At 45.7% G+C, this 18,086-nt stretch overlaps 1 protein-coding gene across 2 annotated transcripts in view; it reads right to left on the minus strand.

The window, feature by feature from the left end:
• Positions 1-1,320: 1,320 nt before the first annotated feature.
• Positions 1,321-18,086, minus strand: part of LOC111554233 (cytochrome P450 4F3) — a 19,425-nt gene continuing 2,659 nt past the window's right edge. Inside the window, exons 3-13 of one of the 2 annotated variants that reach the window (XM_026457001.1) lie at positions 15,600-15,744; positions 14,389-14,442; positions 14,170-14,297; positions 12,230-12,351; positions 11,329-11,599; positions 9,345-9,411; positions 9,028-9,157; positions 3,160-3,293; positions 3,001-3,065; positions 2,736-2,818; positions 1,321-2,327 (exon numbers count right to left, since the gene is read on the minus strand). In XM_026457001.1, coding sequence (XP_026312786.1) covers positions 2,162-2,327; positions 2,736-2,818; positions 3,001-3,065; positions 3,160-3,293; positions 9,028-9,157; positions 9,345-9,411; positions 11,329-11,599; positions 12,230-12,351; positions 14,170-14,297; positions 14,389-14,442; positions 15,600-15,744 — 1,365 coding nt within the window. In that variant the 3' untranslated portion in view covers positions 1,321-2,161. Of the gene's footprint in view, positions 2,328-2,735; positions 2,819-3,000; positions 3,066-3,159; positions 3,294-9,027; positions 9,158-9,344; positions 9,412-11,328; positions 11,600-12,229; positions 12,352-14,169; positions 14,298-14,388; positions 14,443-15,599; positions 15,745-17,386; positions 17,532-18,086 lie in introns of both variants that reach the window. The other variant, XM_026457002.1, reaches the window with a different exon arrangement.

Here is an 18,086-nt window from a genome sequence, read left to right on the forward strand (position 1 = left end):
GGGAGGGGAAAGGGAGGGGAGGGGAGGGGAAGGTGAGGGGAAGGGAAGGAAAGGAGAGGGGAAAGGGAGGGGAACGGGTGCGGAAAGGGAGGGGAACTGGTGGGGGAAGGGAAGGGGAAGAGGAGGGGAAAGTAGGGGAGGGGAAGAGAAGAGAAGGGAACCCCTGTGGCTGCCAGGGGTTAGGGATGGAAGAAAGCTTTCTACTGCAAAGGGTGGCTATGGTAGTGATGGGTACACGACTCTAGCCATTTGTGAAAACTCAGAACTGTGCACCCAATAGAACAAAGTTTTACTTCTGAAAATTTAACCTAATTTGAGGACGAGGCAGAGGGTTACTAACTACATGTATTGTTTGCCTAAATAAATGAAAGGATACTCAGAGAGTAAAAGTGTTTATCTTTATTAAAGAGGGAGAAAATGGGCAGAGGAAGGACATATGTAGCACCAGTACTTCTCACTGTGCATTTAACTTTTTACATGAGTGAATGTATTTCATGTCCACAATATTACATTTAAAAATTTAGGGCCAGGCGTGGTGGCTCACACCTGTAATCTCAAAAGTTTGGGAGGCTGATGTGGGCAGATCACCTGAGGTCAGGAGTTCAACACCAGTCTGGCCAACATGGTGAAACCCTGTCTCTATTAAAAATACAACAATTAGCTGGGTGTGGTGGCAGGTGCCTGTAATCCCAGCTAGTTGGGAGGCTGAGGCAGGACAATTACTTGAACCTGGGAGGTGGAGGTTACAATGAGCCGAGATTGTGCCACTGCACTCCAGCCTGGGCAAATGTGCTAGTCCTGGGGTAAAAAAAAAAAAAAAAAAAAAATTAGGCACCCCCTATCAAAGTCTCGTCTACTCACTCTGGAGTGGTCCCCAGGTGATCTGATGTGCCTAGGGCAGAGGGTCACTTTGAAAATCACTTCTGTGGTAGGATAAGGCATGACCACTGATGCCAAATGAACCAGATTTATTCCCACTCTGCCACTCACTGAGTGACCTTGAGCAAGAGAGTTAACGTCCACTCCATAAAATTGGTGTGAGGATGAAAACCACTTTTACCTGGGAAAGCTAAAATGTCACCTTCTCCCTTCTCAGTGGTCTATTTGTTAATAGGACAAAAACAATCAGTGTCTGTGGAGTTTGCAGGGCATACCTGTTCTAGAAAAGTGTCTAACCACACCTGTATCTTACAGGAATATTTGTGCATCTATTGGTATAAAAATAAGATCTTCAAAAGTCATTTCATGAAGAATAACTCGATTTCTAACTGATAATGATACCTCAAGCCACTAATGTGCATGAAAAGAAATCTTACAAACTGAGACAAAACCCTTTTACATTATTTTCTAAAATTACATCTTTTAAAACATTTAAGACTGATTTGAATATTTAACATACACATTTTGAAGAACACAAAATAATGTTTCCTAAGATGATTTAACGGCATGGAAAGATGCTCACAACATATTGCTGTGTGAATAATCCAGATAGAAAAAAGAATATATGAGCTACAATAGCATTTTTAGGTAGAATTCACATGAAAATCACCATTTCAACCATTCTAAAGTGTCCAATTCAACAGCATTTAGTGCACTCACAATGTCGTGCTACCTTCGTCACTATCTAGGTCCGGAACATTTTCACCATCCCAGGAGGAAACCCCATCCTCATTAGCAGTCGCTCCTCAGTCCCACCTTCCCACAGCTGCTGAAAGCCACCAATCTGCTATACATCTCTTCAGATTGGCCTGTTCTGGAAATTTCATATAAAAGGACCGCACACTGTGTGACCTTTTGCATCTGATGTCTTTCACTCAGTATCATGTATTCAAGGTTCATCCACAGTGTAGTAGGGATCACTGCTTCATTCCTTTTTATGGCTGTGTAATATTCCATTGTATGGATGGACCACATTTTGTTTATCCTTTCATCTGGTAATACACACCTTGGGGTTGTTTTCATCGTTTGACCACTGTGAATAAGGCTGCCATGAACATTCATGCACAAGCGCCTTTTTGTTTGAACACCTGTCTCAATTATTTTGAATAGATATCTAGGATGCAATACAGGATTGTGGAATAGGGTCATAGGGTAATTCTATGCTTCACTTTAGATGAATCAGGGGTCATTTTAATGGGGTCAGAGTGAGTCTCTGCAGAACTCAGTTCAGGGGCTCCACCCCCAGCCAAAGTCCGCCCTCTGCTCGCAGAACCAGCTCCGGCTTCCTGCGCGGCTCCGTGTGGTCCGGCAGGACTCGGAAGCGCAGCAGCGTGAGCGCCAGGACCACCTTCATCTCCGCCATCGCGAACGCCTGCCCGATGCAATTCCTTGGGGAGAGGGGTGGAAACTCTGACTGCACCCAGGAGCCCCAACCTGGCCCCCTCAAGCTGAAAACCGGGCCTGGGACACCCAACCCCGCCCAGGTCAGTTTGAGGAATAGAGAGTGGGTATCCGTGCCTGGATCCCCATGTGGGCTTGCATATCCTGCAAGCCTAGCCCAGCTCCAGCCCCTAGCCTAGACCAAGGTGGGGTGGGAGCGGGCTCTGAGCACACCACAGACCCGTCTAGGACCAACCCAACCCTACTCTATGGACCTTTTCCCATAAACTCCAGAGGAGGTGAGGGAAGGAGAGCTGGAACTGGGACCATCTACAGTGTCCCGCTTCTCCCCACTGTCATGCCCAGACCCCTGCACCCATCAACCCGGACCCATCTCAGACACAGGCCGCCCTTACCTGGGTCCTGCCGAGAAGGGAATAAAAGCCAGAGGTGACCTCTCCCTGATGTTCTCTGGGTCAAAGCGAAAGGGGTCGTAGACCTGGAGGTGAGACCAAGAAGGGTTGCTGGGTGGAGTCTCCCAGGTCCACCAGCCTTGGAGAAACAGACAGTTGTGTGTGTCTTGGAGGGAGGTGATCTTGGATTCTCCTGATCAAAATCCTGCCCCCTCCTCTAGGAGCCTTGGAATGGACAAAAACAGAGGGAGGGAGGGGGGCCCCACACCTCAGGGTCTGGCCACACAGCTGGGTTGTGATGGGTTCCGAGAACACTGATGTGGCAGATAACACCTGTGGGAGAGAAGGGGGCCGTCAGGACAAGTGCCCCTGCCTGAGGGGCTCCTCTTCCTACCCAGGAGGCTCCTCCCCCTGAGGCTGTGGGCACCTTTGGGGATGACCCGGCCGTCTGGGAGCACAATGTCTTGGGTGCAGCAGCGGGAGATGGCAGGAACAGGGGGATGCAACCGCAGGCTCTCCTTGATGCACATGGTCAGGAAGGGCAGCTGGGCCAGGTCGTCCCTAAGGAAACACCCAGCCCCAATCCTTATTAAGGGAGCAAAGGCACAACTCTTAGCTTCTTAGTTTGCAAGTGAGACGTTTTCTCCCTGTAACGACATAAACTTTTTAAAAGAATTGTTACAACGTCGCAGGAATAAAAACAGTGTGGCACTGTTGCAGAAACAAGAAAACAGACCCATGGAACAGTACAAAGAGCTCAGAAAAAGACATGAGAATAAGTGAAAACTTCACATTTGGTAAAGGGGCCCCCACCCACCCCAAACAAAATCCTGGGAAATGGACAGATTTTACAGTTGTGAAAGAAACATGTGAACCAACTTAAAGCCATAGAAATTAATCCAAAGTACCTTCCGAAAGTTAAAAGGCAATATTTTGCAACACAAGGCAGAAAAAAATCAATCTTAATACACATTCTTAAAAGTAAATACTTTTAAACAGTCCAAAGAAAAAGAGGAAAAATAATAAGAAAGTCAGTTCCATAAAAAGAAAGCAAATAACATCAGTACGTGCAAGAGATGTTCAGTCTCACTCTTATTTTTTTAAATGTCCATCAAAAGAAGAAATATGAAGATTGGCCCAGATTTAAAATTCAGTAATACAATAGTACTATTGGTAAAGTTATGGGAAAGTTTGTGCCATAAAACTCAGCTAATAGTAAAGGATTTGCAATCATATTGTACAGCGGCTCATGCCTGTAATCCCAGTACTTTGGGAGACTGAGGCAGGCAGATCGCCTGAGGTCAGGAGTTCGAGACCAGCCTGGCCAACATGGTGAAACCCCATCTCTACAAAAAAATTACCCAGGCATGGTGGCAGACACCTGTAATCCCAGCTACTCGGGAGGCTGAGGCAGGAGAATTGCTTGAACCTGGGAGGCGGAGATTGCAGTGAGCTGAGATCACACTATTGCACTACAGCCTGGGCAACAAGAGTGAAAGTATCTCAAAAAAAAATAATTGTACAGTGCAAATGGTCTTTGATTCAGCAATTGCACTTTAGAGAATTTGTCCTGCAGTGATGCTTATACATATAAGGAATGGTCACTGTGCACACATGCTGACTGCATCACATCCAGTTTAGCAAAAGTTTGGAGACAAGCCAAATATACATCGATGGGAAAATGTTTAGATAAACAGCCACACAATGGAATACTATACAGCTACACAAAAAGAGGAAATAGGGATCACTAGTCTCATCACATACTGCAGGTTAGAAGGTAAATCAGTACAGAGTACAGACACTCAGGAAGGCAAATTGGAAATATCTACTATAATTGAAAATGTTTAATGTCGTCTTCAACATAGAAATGAGCTGAATAAACTATACAGCACTCAGAAAAAAATAGCATTAAGTCACCCTGTTGAGTGAAAAAAAGTTACAAATATATACATAAGTACATGTAAAACAGTAAGAAGTATATGGATATATATTTACAAAAATGAATGATTCATAGATGATGGAGAGACAGATGATTGATGGATAGATAGATGATAAATAGATGATATAGATAGATACATAGATAATATGTAGATTGATAAGTAGAGATAGATAATAGAAGATAGAGACATAGTTACATAGATAGATACAGAGATAGATAGATAGATAGATAGATAGATAGATAGATAGATAGATAGATAGATAGATAACAAATCTATGGCTCTAGAGACACCTTTGGAGAATGAGAAAGGCTTAGGTAGGGTGGCAGGATTGTCAAGGAAAACCCTAGTCTTATTTGTAATGTCTCATTTGGTACAAGAAGAACTCTTTTGTATCATTTGTTTTGTAACTTAATGCTCTTTTCCCATGTGGTATATATATATATACACAATGGAATCCCATTTAGCCTTTAAAAAAGAAAAAATTGTCTCATTTACCACAACATGGAAGAACCTGGAGGAACTTATGCTAAGTGAAGTAAGCCAGGTGCAGAAAGACAAACACACATGATCTTACTTTTCTTGGCTAAATAATCTTATCTTACTTATCTTGACTAAAATAGTCAAGCTCATAGAAATAGGGATAGAACAGTGGTTACCAGAGGCCAGGGCTGGGGGAGGGACAGAGAAGGGTGAAATGTTGGTCAAAGGGTAGAAGCTTCAGTTAGACAACAGGAATAAGTTTTTGAGATCTGCTGCACAGCCTGGTGTCTTTAGTAAACAATGTATTGTATTAGTTGAAATTGCTAAGAAAGTGAACTTCAAATGTACTCAACACAAAAATGATAAATACATGAAATGATGGATTTGTTCAGTACCTCGATTTAATAATTTCAGGTTGTATATAATATATATATCATATATCATATATATATCATATATCATACATATATCATATACATATATCAAAGTATCTATCCATCAATCATCTATCTCTCCATCATCCACCTATAAATCATTCATTTTTATAAATATGTATCCATATACTTTTTGCTGTTTTACATGTACTTATGTATATATTTGTAACTTTTTTTCACTCAACAGGGTGCCTTAATGCTATTTTTTTCTGAGTGCTGTATAGTTTATTCAGCTCATTTCTATGTTGATATATGTATACATATATCATATATATATCATAACATCATATTGTACCTGTAAACATATATAATTAAAACTTGTCAAAGACAAAGAACAAATTTAAAAACACTCATTTTCCAAAATTTATATATATATATATATATATATATTTTTTTTTTTTTTTTTTTTTTGAGGTGGAGTTTCGCTCCGTCACCCAGGCTGGAGTGCAGTGGCCAGATCTCAGCTCACTGCAAGCTCTGCCTCCTGGGTTTACGCCATTCTCCTTCCTCAGCCTCCTGAGTAGCTGGGACTACAGGTGCCCGCCACCTCGCCTGGCTAGTTTTTTGTATTTTTTTAGTAGAGACGGGGTTTCACTGTGTTAGCCAGGATGGTCTCGATCTCCTGACCTCGTGATCCACCCGTTTCGGCCTCCCAAAGTGCTGGGATTACAGGCTTGAGCCACCGCGCCCGGCCTAAAATTTATATTTTGAGAAAAATAAAAGATCTCAGAGATAATATGCAGACCTGTGTCTATTTTGTGAACTTTCATTTACAAAGAAAAGCACAGTACATGTTCATATAAATAAAAGTCACAGTGTGAGTTCATATAAATGTTGGCATTAGGATAGCCATTTTCTAGAAGAATACACAGAAAACTGTTGACTGTAGTCACCACTAAGGTGGAGCTTAAAAAGGAACTTCATTTTAGTCATAAAGTCTTTTGACCATTTTTTTTAACTACACATATAATTTTGCTTGAAATCCTGGTTTTATACTCCAGGACTTGGGTCTGCGCAAAGATTTTCTATGTAAGACCTCAAAAGCACAGGCAATAGAGAAATGAGGTTATATCAAAGGCAAAAGCTTCTGCACAGCAAGGGAAACAATCAACAAAGTGAAGAATCAACCCACAGAATGGCAGAAAATACAAATTACCCATCTGGCAAGCGATTAATAACCAGAATATATAAGCAGCTCAGACAACTCAATAGGAAAAGTAACCAAATTATCTGACTTTAAAATGGACAAAAGATCTGAATAGACATTTCTTAAAAGAAGACATACAAATGGCCAATAGGTAGATGGAAAAATGCTCAATGTCACTAATCTTCAGAGAAATGCAAATCAAAACCACAATGAGATATTGTCTCATCCCAGTTAAAATGGCTTTTATCAAAAAGGCAACGATAGATGCTGGTGAGGACATGGAGAAAGGGGTACTCTCACACTGTGGGTGGGAATATAAATTAGTGTAGCCACTGCAGAGAACAGCACAGAGGTTCCTTAAGAAACTAAAACTAGAACTACCGTATAACCCAGAAAATCCACTACTGAAAAGAAAGACAAGAAATTTCTATCCCAAAGAAAGAAAATGAATCTGTTGAAGAGATATCTGTACTTCTGTGTTTATTGCAGCACTATTCACAACAGCCAAAATATGGATTCGACCTAAGTGTCCATCAATAGATGAATGGATAAAGAAAATGTAGTGTGTATACACAATGGAATACTATTCAGTCATTTAAAAGACTGAAATTTTGTCATCTGTGGCAACACGGATGGAACTGGAGGTCATTGTGGTAAGTAAATAAGCCAAAAACAGAAAGACAAATATCACATGTTCTCACTCATATGTGGGAGCCGATAAAGTGGATCTCATGAAAAAAGAAGATAGGTTGGCAGAGGGGAGGGAAGGATGAGAAAAAGTTGATTAATGGGTACAAAGATGAGGTTTGATAGGAGAAATGAGACCTAGCACTCGAGAGATCACTGGGCTCACTATAGTTTACAGTATGTACTCTACATTCCAAAATAGTTTGCTTGTGTTAGTTACATTTCTAGCATAAAGAAAAGACAAACATTTCAAGCGATGGATATCCCAAGTACACTGACTTGATCTTTATCAATTATATGCATGTATTAGATTATCACATTTATTTCAAAACTATGTACATCTATTATGCATCAATAAAAATATGTTTTAAAAAATAAAATTGCAAAAATATTCTTTATTTTAAAAGCATGAAAATATTTATTTCCCTCCCAGGACTGCTGTGCTGGGCAAAGGCGTGGACGGGAGGACACTGAATCCAAGATACCCGTCCATTCCAGTGCTTCCTCTCCTTCCTCCAGCGCCTGGCCTGGCTCAGGCCTTAGAATGTCCCCACTGTGCCCTCATTCTATAGCTGGTCCTCTCCAGTACGCCCTCCACACTAGCCCTAGAAAGATCTTCCCGGTACCCAGATGTGACCTGTCCCTCCCCTGCTCAAACACTTCTCATGGCTCCTTATTGCCCTTGGGCTAAAACTGAAGCCATTAACATTTTCCACGAGGCTTCCACAGCAAGCCCCTGCTACCATCTCCAGTTTTATCATCTCACCACAACCCACAACTCAGTCTTTTCCTCTCTCTCCCTTTCTCCTCCTTTCTGTCCTGACCCTGCTCTCTCTCTCTCTTCCTCCCCCGAAGACCCCAGGTGGTCTTCTTAACCTAGAGCACCGCTCCCCAAATGTACCCAATCATCGATTGATCATTATTCGGGCTCTCAACTGAGACACTTTCTATACCCCCCTAGTCCTGCTTCTCTTACTGTAAACCCCATCCCTGCCCACGTAGGCTGGGAGTGTCCTGCCCAGGGACAGTTCCCCCACCAGGCTGGGAGCATCTGGAAAACAGATCTCTGGGCTGGGTCCTTCCCAGGTCTCCAGAGCACAGAAAGATGCTGTGCACAGATGTGGGCGTGGGAATGTAGTGTGGGAGCGTTTGCTGAATGAGGACGATGCAGTTGTTCTGGACAAGAAAGGATGACTTTTACCCCCAGGTCTCCCTTATAAATCCCTGGACTGGACAGAAGGGTAGGAATTAGGGAACAGCAGAGCAAACATTCAACAACTGAAGATGTTTGAAAAAAATGATATTTCTGGGAGAAAAGGAAGAGAGTGGAGGGGAAGTTCATTTGCTGAACATGTGCTAAGTGGTATTATCTGTCCTCACATATCATCACCAGTTCTCTCAGAAGCCCAGGTCTTTCTGTTCTAAGGGCCGGTAACCTTTCCCCAGACAGTCAGGCTGGGTATTAAGTCCTGCCTGTGGTCCTCTGCTCCTATTCCCACTAAGCAACAGTGGCAGAATCAACAAAAACAACCCCTCCTCCCCTTCCCACCTGGGGAACAGAGTCAATGAGAGAGGCTCAGGAACAGGGCAACAGCACCTGCACTCACCATTCAATCTCTTTAGGCTCATGGTCCTTCAGAAGCTCTTGCACCTCCTGCCGGCAGCGCTCCTGGTATTCCGGGTGCTTTGCAAGGTGGTACAGGACCCAGGAGAGACCACTGGCCGTGGTGTCATGGCCTGGGGGGCAGCAAGACAGGCTTGGGTCTCAGGGCTGCTTCAGCACCCAAGGGTGGACAGCAACCATGCATTTTGGGCCTCAGGGAAGATTGGGAAAGGGGGATGGGAAGTGTGAGGGGTCCACCCACCCTGTTCCTGGAATGAAGAGATCCAAGTCCCCACTCTAGCCCCACACAGGGGCCCTCACCCTCAAACATAAATGTGTCAGCTTCTGCTCTTATGTCCTCATCAGACAACTTCTTCCCATCTTCATCCTGGAGAGAAGGCAATAATTCCCCAACCCCCCACCCCCATAAAAAGCCACACTACCTCTGAGGGCTCTTGAGTCTAATCTGAGACAAGCTCTGAAGATTCATCCTCTTTCCAGAAACCCAAGCCCATCTTGCACTCCTAGATCCCTATTGGTCACCATGGCCAGAGCGCCAACCCCATGGACTTCCTCCCGGCTTCCTTGCCTTTCCTTTGGTCCCTAGTGGGAAGACTCAATGACCCACGGATGCTTTCATGTTTCTGCATAATGAAAACTTTCTGAGAAAAAGTTGCTGGCAACCTGGGTTACATGATAATTAAATGGCAATTTGCTTTGGAAATTAGAGATTAGGTATTGCTTCAAAGATATTTGTCCACATTCTACAGTGGTAAATGAATCTTATCTTCCTGGAGATATTTGAGTTGTAAGTCTATGGAATATGGCATCCAGAACAAAGCACATAATCTCTCACAAAGCTTGTGCCCTCTCCCTTTCTTCCTCTTGCTCTCTCTCTCTTTCTCTCTCTCTCGCACGCTCTCTCCCTCTCTCTCTCTGTAGAAATTGTGCTGGAACTCATAACGTAGGGTGCCTCTCCTAGGGTACAAACTCTGCTGCACATACAGGTGAAAACATTGCATTGCCCTTGGAGGACTTTGACTTGGGGGTGGAAAGTCAGTGCCACAATCCTACTCTGGCTGATAGTATTGCCGTGAGTAAGACATGGGCTGCTGTGATTCAGAGGTTTAATGTGTCTGTCATAATAGAAATGCACATAGACAAAGACATAGACACACAGACGTAGACACAGACACACATAGATAAAGTCATAGACTTAGACACAGACACACAGACACAAATACACATAAACATAGACATAAACAAAGACGTAGACATAGAAACATCCACAGACACAAATACTCGTAGACATAAACATGGACAGACAAAAACAGACACAGGCACACAGGCACAGTCAAAGACAAAAATATGGCTGGGCGCGGTGGCTCACACCTGTAATCCCAGCACTGAGGGAGGCCAAGATGGGCAGATCACGAGGTCAGGAGTTCGAGACTAAAAATAGCGAAACTCCCTCTCAACTAAAATTACAAAAAAACTAGCCTGGCGTGGTGGTGGGTGCCTCTAATCCCAGCTATTCGGGAGGCTGAGGCAGGAGAATCATTTGAACCCAGGAGGTGGAGGTTGCAGTGAGCCAAAATCGTGCCATTGCACTGCAGCCTGGGAGATAGAGTGAGACTCTGTCAAAAACAGGAAAAGAGAAAGGAAGGAAGGAAGGAAGGGAGGAAGGGAGGAAGGGAGGAAGGGGAAGGAAGGGAGGAAGGGGAAGGAAGGAAGGAAGGAAGGAAAGAAAGAAAGAAAGAAAGAAAGAAAGAAAGAAAGAAAGAAAGAAAGAAAGAAAGAAAGAAAGAAAGAAAGGAAGGTAAAATCATAGACAAAGACAAAGACACAGATAAAGACAAAGACACAGATACAGACAAAGACACAGATACAGACAAAGACATACAGATATGGCCAATGACAAAGACAAAGACATACACACAGTCACAGTCATAGACAGAGACACAAACTCAAACAGAGACAAAGATATAGAAAGACATAGGCAAAAACATAAACATAGATCCAGACATAGATGTAGATATAAATGTACATATTTAAATGTGGCCAATTAACTCATTAGCTTGTAAATAGAGCAAACTCTCAGACTTGTCAGTTTCAAACCTAGCAGCTCCCTGCTATGTGCACTCCACAGAGTCATCTCTAAAACCTATCTCTGACCTGTCCCTCTCTTCCTCAATCACCTTCCATGGCTCCCTAGTGCCCTCTGGATCAAGTTCAACTTCTTTCACCTGACACTTCACATGAAGCTCCCTTCTACTTCTTGAATTCAGATCCCAGAGAAGCCCACCTTGCTCAGCAGGAGCACATCAATGAAGTCCAAAGTCTTGGACTGGGCCTTGGCTTGGAGGAAGTCATCAACACCCTGGCTAGGGAGGGTGCGGCGCCGCTCCTGGATGACGGCGTCTGTGAAGTCGTGCACCAGGCGGCAGGCCCTGCGGAAACGCTGCCCATCATGGGTGAGATAATACAGGAAGTCTATGTACAGGAAGAACTGCTGATGTCTTTTTGCCACAAGGGCACTGAGCTCCAAGATGGCGGCAATATATTCACTGGGCTTCCTGCAGGATAAAGGCAGAAAGGGAGGCAACAATTTAATACACCTGAAGCCCCAGGAGCACCTCCCACCAGCAGCCAGGAGCTACCTCCTATCAGTAAATGGAGTATCCAGGAACAGATGACCCCACAGATACAGGGTGGGGATCAGCACGAAATCAACTCTCCAGGCTCTCTTTTCTCTCCCTGTATCCAATCTCTGTGACATGCCTCCATGCCGCTAGGCACCCGGAGGATAGTTTGCACATTATGCTCCTATTCTCTCTCTCCCTCCCAGTATACAGTCTTGCCCCTTCTCCTTCCTGAAGCTGTCCACAAAGCTTGGACTTTATGCTCCTCCAACTAGTGCATGGTCCAGCTTCCACCCTAGCTTCTTTGCATCAGTGTTAACTCCATTTAGTGCTACATTACAGTCAGTCCCTGACAGAGACCCACTCTGACCACACCCACCAGTTCGAACCGTTTTAATGAGTCCCTAGAAACCTCAAGATGAAATTTATACCAGTCCTTCAATGATCAGGTATAACAAAACTCCTCCAGGAAAGTTTGTCTGATTTCCCTGCTCAGTCCTCCCTCCCCCACCTATCCACCTTGGGTCCACGGCCCAAGATCCCAGAATCTGGGCAAGAACTTACTCCTGACAATGGCTGTCAAAGCTGAAGACACATTTCTGCAGACTGTCCAAGGTCATGAGGCTGATGTGCTCAAACATGTCCAGACGGGCACTGCCCTCCGAGGCCAGGAGCTGCCACTTGGCCTAGCCAGAGATGGGGACAGAGCTGGGGCAGGCCCCTTGCTCCCTTGAGCACCTCTCCAACCCCAACCATCAAGATGCACTCCCCAGAATAAGCCTCTTCATCTTCTCCCCTGGGACCCCTCCCCAGGGAGGACCAGGTTATGGTGCAAGCAAAAGCTGTTACTATTAAGAGATGAAGACCCAAGATTGGGAGTTAGGAGACCTAGGTTCAAGTTCCAGTTCTGGCTCCTGTGCTCTGTGTGCCATTAGTCAACTCATTACCCTCCCCTATATCTTCAGGAACAGTTAAGATGATGTGCTTTGGAGCCATATAATTCATGTTAGAAACTCTGCTCCACCACGCCAAGCTCACTCATTAGCTGGGTGAACTTGGGTTAGCTCCCTAATCTCTCAGACCTGCAGTTTCATCATCTGCCATGGGGCAGAAATACATCATCTCTCCTTCACAGAGTTCTTAAAATTAAATTAGACAATATATACTCGTGTCATGGAATGGACACATGGCATTGTTTCTGGCATATGGTGAGTGCTTAATAAATGTTGGGTTTCCTCATCTGCATTGTTATAAATTGATTACCAAAACATCCCTATGTTTGTAGAGGTAGTCCTCCATGAGTCCTGAGCACCCTTTCTGGGCATGTCACAAATGCAAGACACTGATGTTCTTAACTTGAATATTTTCTCACAGTTGTGTTTGCAGAAAATAACTTTGAGGATAAAGGACACCCCCTGGATATGCTGCTTCTGCTTGCTATAAAAACAGATTCCTAAGCCTAACGCCCCTTCCCTGTAATGCAATATATGATGTCAGCAGGCATTTATAGAAGCCCACCTGTGTCAGCCCATGGGATTTGAGAGGCTTGGAGAAGAAATGCAATCTAACAAGAAACACATGCTCCTCTCTGTTTCATGAATAGTAAAACTATCCTTTGTCTCTGACCCAGGAGTTTCTTGTTCTTCCAGAAGAATTTATGAAACAGTAAATAGCTTAACATAAATTTTAAAGTTAAAAAAAATCTAAACACTTCACAAAACTTTTGCTCCAATTCTTCCCTTCTCCTCATATCCACACCCTTCGCAATGTGGTTTTTCAGCAACTCCCAATAATAGACAGAGCCTATTTTACCCCCCGCCATTGATTCTGTGTTGGACAATTGGCTTTTGATGTCAAAATACAATGTGGTAAAAATGATGAGGTGATAACTAATGAAGTTAAGCCTCATCTTACTCCCTGGAACCCTGTCTGCATTGTAAACCATGGGGCGCCTTCTGGAGGGAGAGAATCAGATGGAAGGAACATCCAGGGGTCCCAGCTAAAGCCAGCCAAAACCCAAACATGTGAGAGAACTCGGCCAACACCTGCAAGGCTGCCTACATGACCCCAGGCTGCTCTTGTACCATGAGTGATCCCTTCCATCCACATCCTGAAGAACCCACCAACTGTCCCACAGACTTATCCGCATTCATAAACCTTTATTGCTTTAAACCAATGAGCTTTCAGGTTGTTTCTTCTCAGCAATAGCTACTATGCAATTGTCGTCGTGACCCTCTTGAGTTTAAAGGGCTTGGGTGACGGAAACATAGAAACAGACACCTTCTGGGCACCTACTATGCACCGGGGACATGACTCCATCACATCACCTTGACCATCTTTTAAGTAGAGATTATTAGCCCCATTTTACAGATGAGGAAACCAAAGCTCAGAGAGGAAGAGCAATGACCCAATGGCACCCAGCAGAGCCAAAATTCCAGACCAGATCTGTCTGTGGTCCCCCCAACCAAAGGCTGCAGCTGGGACCTTGGCTTCAAATAACTTACATGCATGATGTTCACACTCTCATTGAAAATCTTCATATAGGGCTTCAGGATGTTGAAATGGAAGGCAGGTGTCAGCATCCGACGGTGGCGGCTCCACTTGTCACCAGCACTTAGGAGGAGCCCATCCCCTAGCAGTGCAGCCAAGGGCCATTAGCAAGGGCGTCCCCCTCCCCTGGCCCTCCAGGTTGTTCCCAACCCTGTTCACCTGCAGATACTCACCCAGCCAGGGCTTCAGGAAGCTGTAGAAGACCTTATCCTTTGGTGCAATGTCGGCTGACATAAATGAGGATAATCAGGGGCCATGGAGGCAGGTGAAGGAGGAACTTTGGGGGTGGGGGGAGGCTCCCAGCAAGAGGTTTGCATTTCTCCCCTCCAAGCCCCACATAGCAGGAAGGGGGCCAAGGGCAGAGGAAGAAGGGAGGGTGGGGGAGGGGAGGGAAGACCAGACCAGGCTACGGCAGCACAGTACAACAATGACACTGCCTAACCTGGCACAGAGAAGCTATGTCGGGGCTCCAGCATGCCTTGACACGCCTCCTACATGACCCAACATTTTCCTCAACCCCTGAGCACAGCTCAGCACTCTACAGAATGCCTTCACAAGGACCTAGGACACCCTGTCTGCCCCAGCACTCTCTGGCATCTCCTGGCATGGCATCTTCTGACGTGGACCTGGACATGAGACATGACCCTGACATGTGTTCACATGTCCTGACATGGCCACAAAATACATGACAATTCCTAACACGAGACAGTATGCTCTAACATGCACATGAGATGGTCTAACATGACCTCAAAAGCACGTTCCACGTACAAGCTCTGGGTTGAATATAAATATGGTACCTTTAACATCCCAGACATAGCCCACATGTGATCCAGACTGTTCCTCAGGCATGACCCAAACATACTATAACACAGCCTCAGACAAGACTCAAATAATGTCTCAGACAGTTCACGTAGGGACCCTGGGTCCCAGACCTCACACAAGCCCCAAACATGGCCCAGATGTGACCAGCAGGAGAAAACGACAATGTCAAACAGCACCTGAGACAAGAACCAAACAGGCCCTCACATGCCCCACATGCCCTTGGCCACAGATAAACCCCACACATGACCAGCTCTACATGACCCCAGTTGGATTGATACACCAGATGTAACCAGGTATAACATATTTCAGGTGTAACCAGGACCCACGTGTAAAATATACACATGACAAGACATAGCCGTACAGCAGACCCATACAGCCATCATAGAGACACGCCTCAGACATGAGCAAACAGGAACAGAGGTCAGACAGGTGGAAGTCCAGGGGAGAGGGAGGCAGTGGCATCTCCACCACAGCTCCTCCTGTCTGCACGTGGGCACGCGATGCACTGGAGGCAGCACAGAGACCCCAGCTGTGGGCAAGGCGTGGCCAGTGCAGTGTCTACCTGGAGCAAAGAGCACAGGCTTGATGTAGGTGGGGTGGAAGATGCGGACGATTGCATGCCAGGGCCCCACCCACCAGCAGCACACATCACCAAAGGTGCACACCAGGCTTTGTATGTATAGGAGACCTTCCTCCGAGCTGTGAATCTGGAGAGAAAGACACAGGACCCAGTTCAAGCTCTCCTAGGCTGTGAGAGAGAAGGATCTGCAGGGAGGAGTTCGAGGCCCTCACCCTGAGAATTTCAAGCAGCATCTCATCCTCCTCTCAGTGCTGACCCCCCCTGGGCTTCCTCCTCACATCCTCCACACAGGCTCTCCAGTCCTTCAGTTACACAGACAGAAAAGGTATTTCCCTATGTGGATCCACACACCATGTTCCCTGGGCTGGGCTTTCATTCATCCCATTTTCCAGATGAAGAGACTGAGGCTGTACATGATAAAGTCACTTGCCCATAGTCCCAGAACATGGCAAGCCTGAGGCCTGAGACTGGGTCTATCTGCACCCATGGTCTGAGTCCTTAACCATCAAACTTCTTTGTGCCCCCAAAACAGTAGCTCTGGAAGACCCAGGCCTGCCAAGACTGGGCAATCAGAGTCACAGGGTTTGGGTGAAAAATTGGTCCTGTGATCCAGGCCAGGACAAGTAAATCATGGGCCTTTTCTGGGAACTCTGGGGGAAATGTGGGCTTTCACATGAGTATTGAGCTTCTGGGACTCATTGTTGATGTCATGCAGGAAAGGTCATCTTGAAAGGAAAAGTGGCATGGAGAAAGCTAAAGCCAAGAGAGGAAGGCAGATTCCCAATGACATTGTTTGAGACCTGGATCCAGCCATGCCTAAAGGCCATCCTCCCTGGACTTTAAAATCAATAGATTCTCTTGCTTTGCTTAGACCACACCAGGTTGGGTTTCCACCACTCACAACTGAAAGAGACCTCAACAACCAGAGACAGCAGCTGGGAACCAGCCCAAAGTCACTCAGCATTTTGAGGCCAGAGCCATCATCTGTGGGATGCTGCCTGTTCCCCTGCTCAGCCTGGCCTGTCCAAGATGAGAAGCACAGGGGTCAAGGAGAGGGCCCCAAGTTGGGGTGGAGTCTCCTTTTGGAGATTCCCAGGGCCTAGAGCAGGAGAGCAATGAATTTAGGGCAGACAAACTACAGGATGGGGTAGAAGGACTTGACCCACACCAGAGGTGATCGTCATGGAAATAACAATCCAGATCCTCCACCAATCACAAGTCCTCCTCATTGTTCTAGGCTTTGCGACAGGCAAGGTGATGCTAGACCTGGCAAGGGGCCTTGAATACTAACAATGCCCAATTGCATCACCCTGCACTCTCCTTTCAAACATTCCTACTCATTGTTCCAGACATGGTTCCAGTAACTCTTCCTCCAGGAAGGCTTCCAGCCTGCCCCAGCAGAGAACTTGCTCTTCTCTGGGCTATCGTCCATCTCCCTCTGGCCCTTTCTTGACCCCATGAAGTTGGGGATGTCTCCATCCACATCCACCTCCTTAAACTTGGGGGTTCCTCCAGGACAGGGCCTTGGGTTAAAGTCTCTTGGGGCCCCAGGGCAGCCCAGAACACCAGGACAGGGTGTCAGAGGGCAATGGAGGGAGGATATGCTGAGACGAGAATTGGTGAATACATGAAAGAAAGATGAAGATGGCTGAGAGAGAAGGAAAGGAGAGGTCAGAGTACTGCAGGGGTCAAACAAGAGCTTGGGGATAGAGGGACTTGCAGGCCTCAAATGCACCACAGCACCCACCACCAAGTGTTCCAGGTGGTACCTGAGGCGTTGATGACAGACCGGATGAGGTTGGGGTGGCAAAAACGGATGACGGGAATGATGGGGCCCATCCAGACCTTAAAGCCCTGGGGGTAGGTGGCCACCAGCTGAGTCAGGACCCTCATGCCCTGCTCCGTGGGGGTGACCTGCAAACAAGGCAGGGGCCGTCACCTCCTGTAATGGTTAATTCTAGGTGTCCACCTGACTGGGCTAAAGGATGCACAGATAGCTGATCATCTGTCTGCAAGGGTGTTTCCAGAGGAGACTGGCATTCGACTTGGTTAAACTGAGGAAGGAAGAACCACCTTCCCCAGTGTGGGAAGAACTCATTCAATCTTTTGAGAGCCCCGGTAGCACAAATAAGCAGAGGAAAAGCTAATTTGCTCTGTTCTGGGACTGCTACATCCATCTTCTCCTGCCCTTGGACATCAGAACTCCACCTTCTCAGGCCTTTGGACTCTGAGTTACACCACCAGTGTCTGTTTCTCCAGCCTGCGGACAGCAGACCATGAAGCATCTCAGCTTTCATAATCCTGTGAGCCAATTCCCGTAATAAACTTCCTCTTCTATATATCTATCTACCTATCTATCATCTATATACCTATCTACCTATCTATCTGTCTACCTATCCACCTATTTACCTACATACATATCTATCTATCTATCTATCTATCTATCTATCTATCTATCTATCTATCTAT

This window comes from Piliocolobus tephrosceles, chromosome 21 (assembly GCF_002776525.5).
Source record: "Piliocolobus tephrosceles isolate RC106 chromosome 21, ASM277652v3, whole genome shotgun sequence".
NCBI classification, from domain to species: domain Eukaryota; kingdom Metazoa; phylum Chordata; class Mammalia; order Primates; family Cercopithecidae; genus Piliocolobus; species Piliocolobus tephrosceles.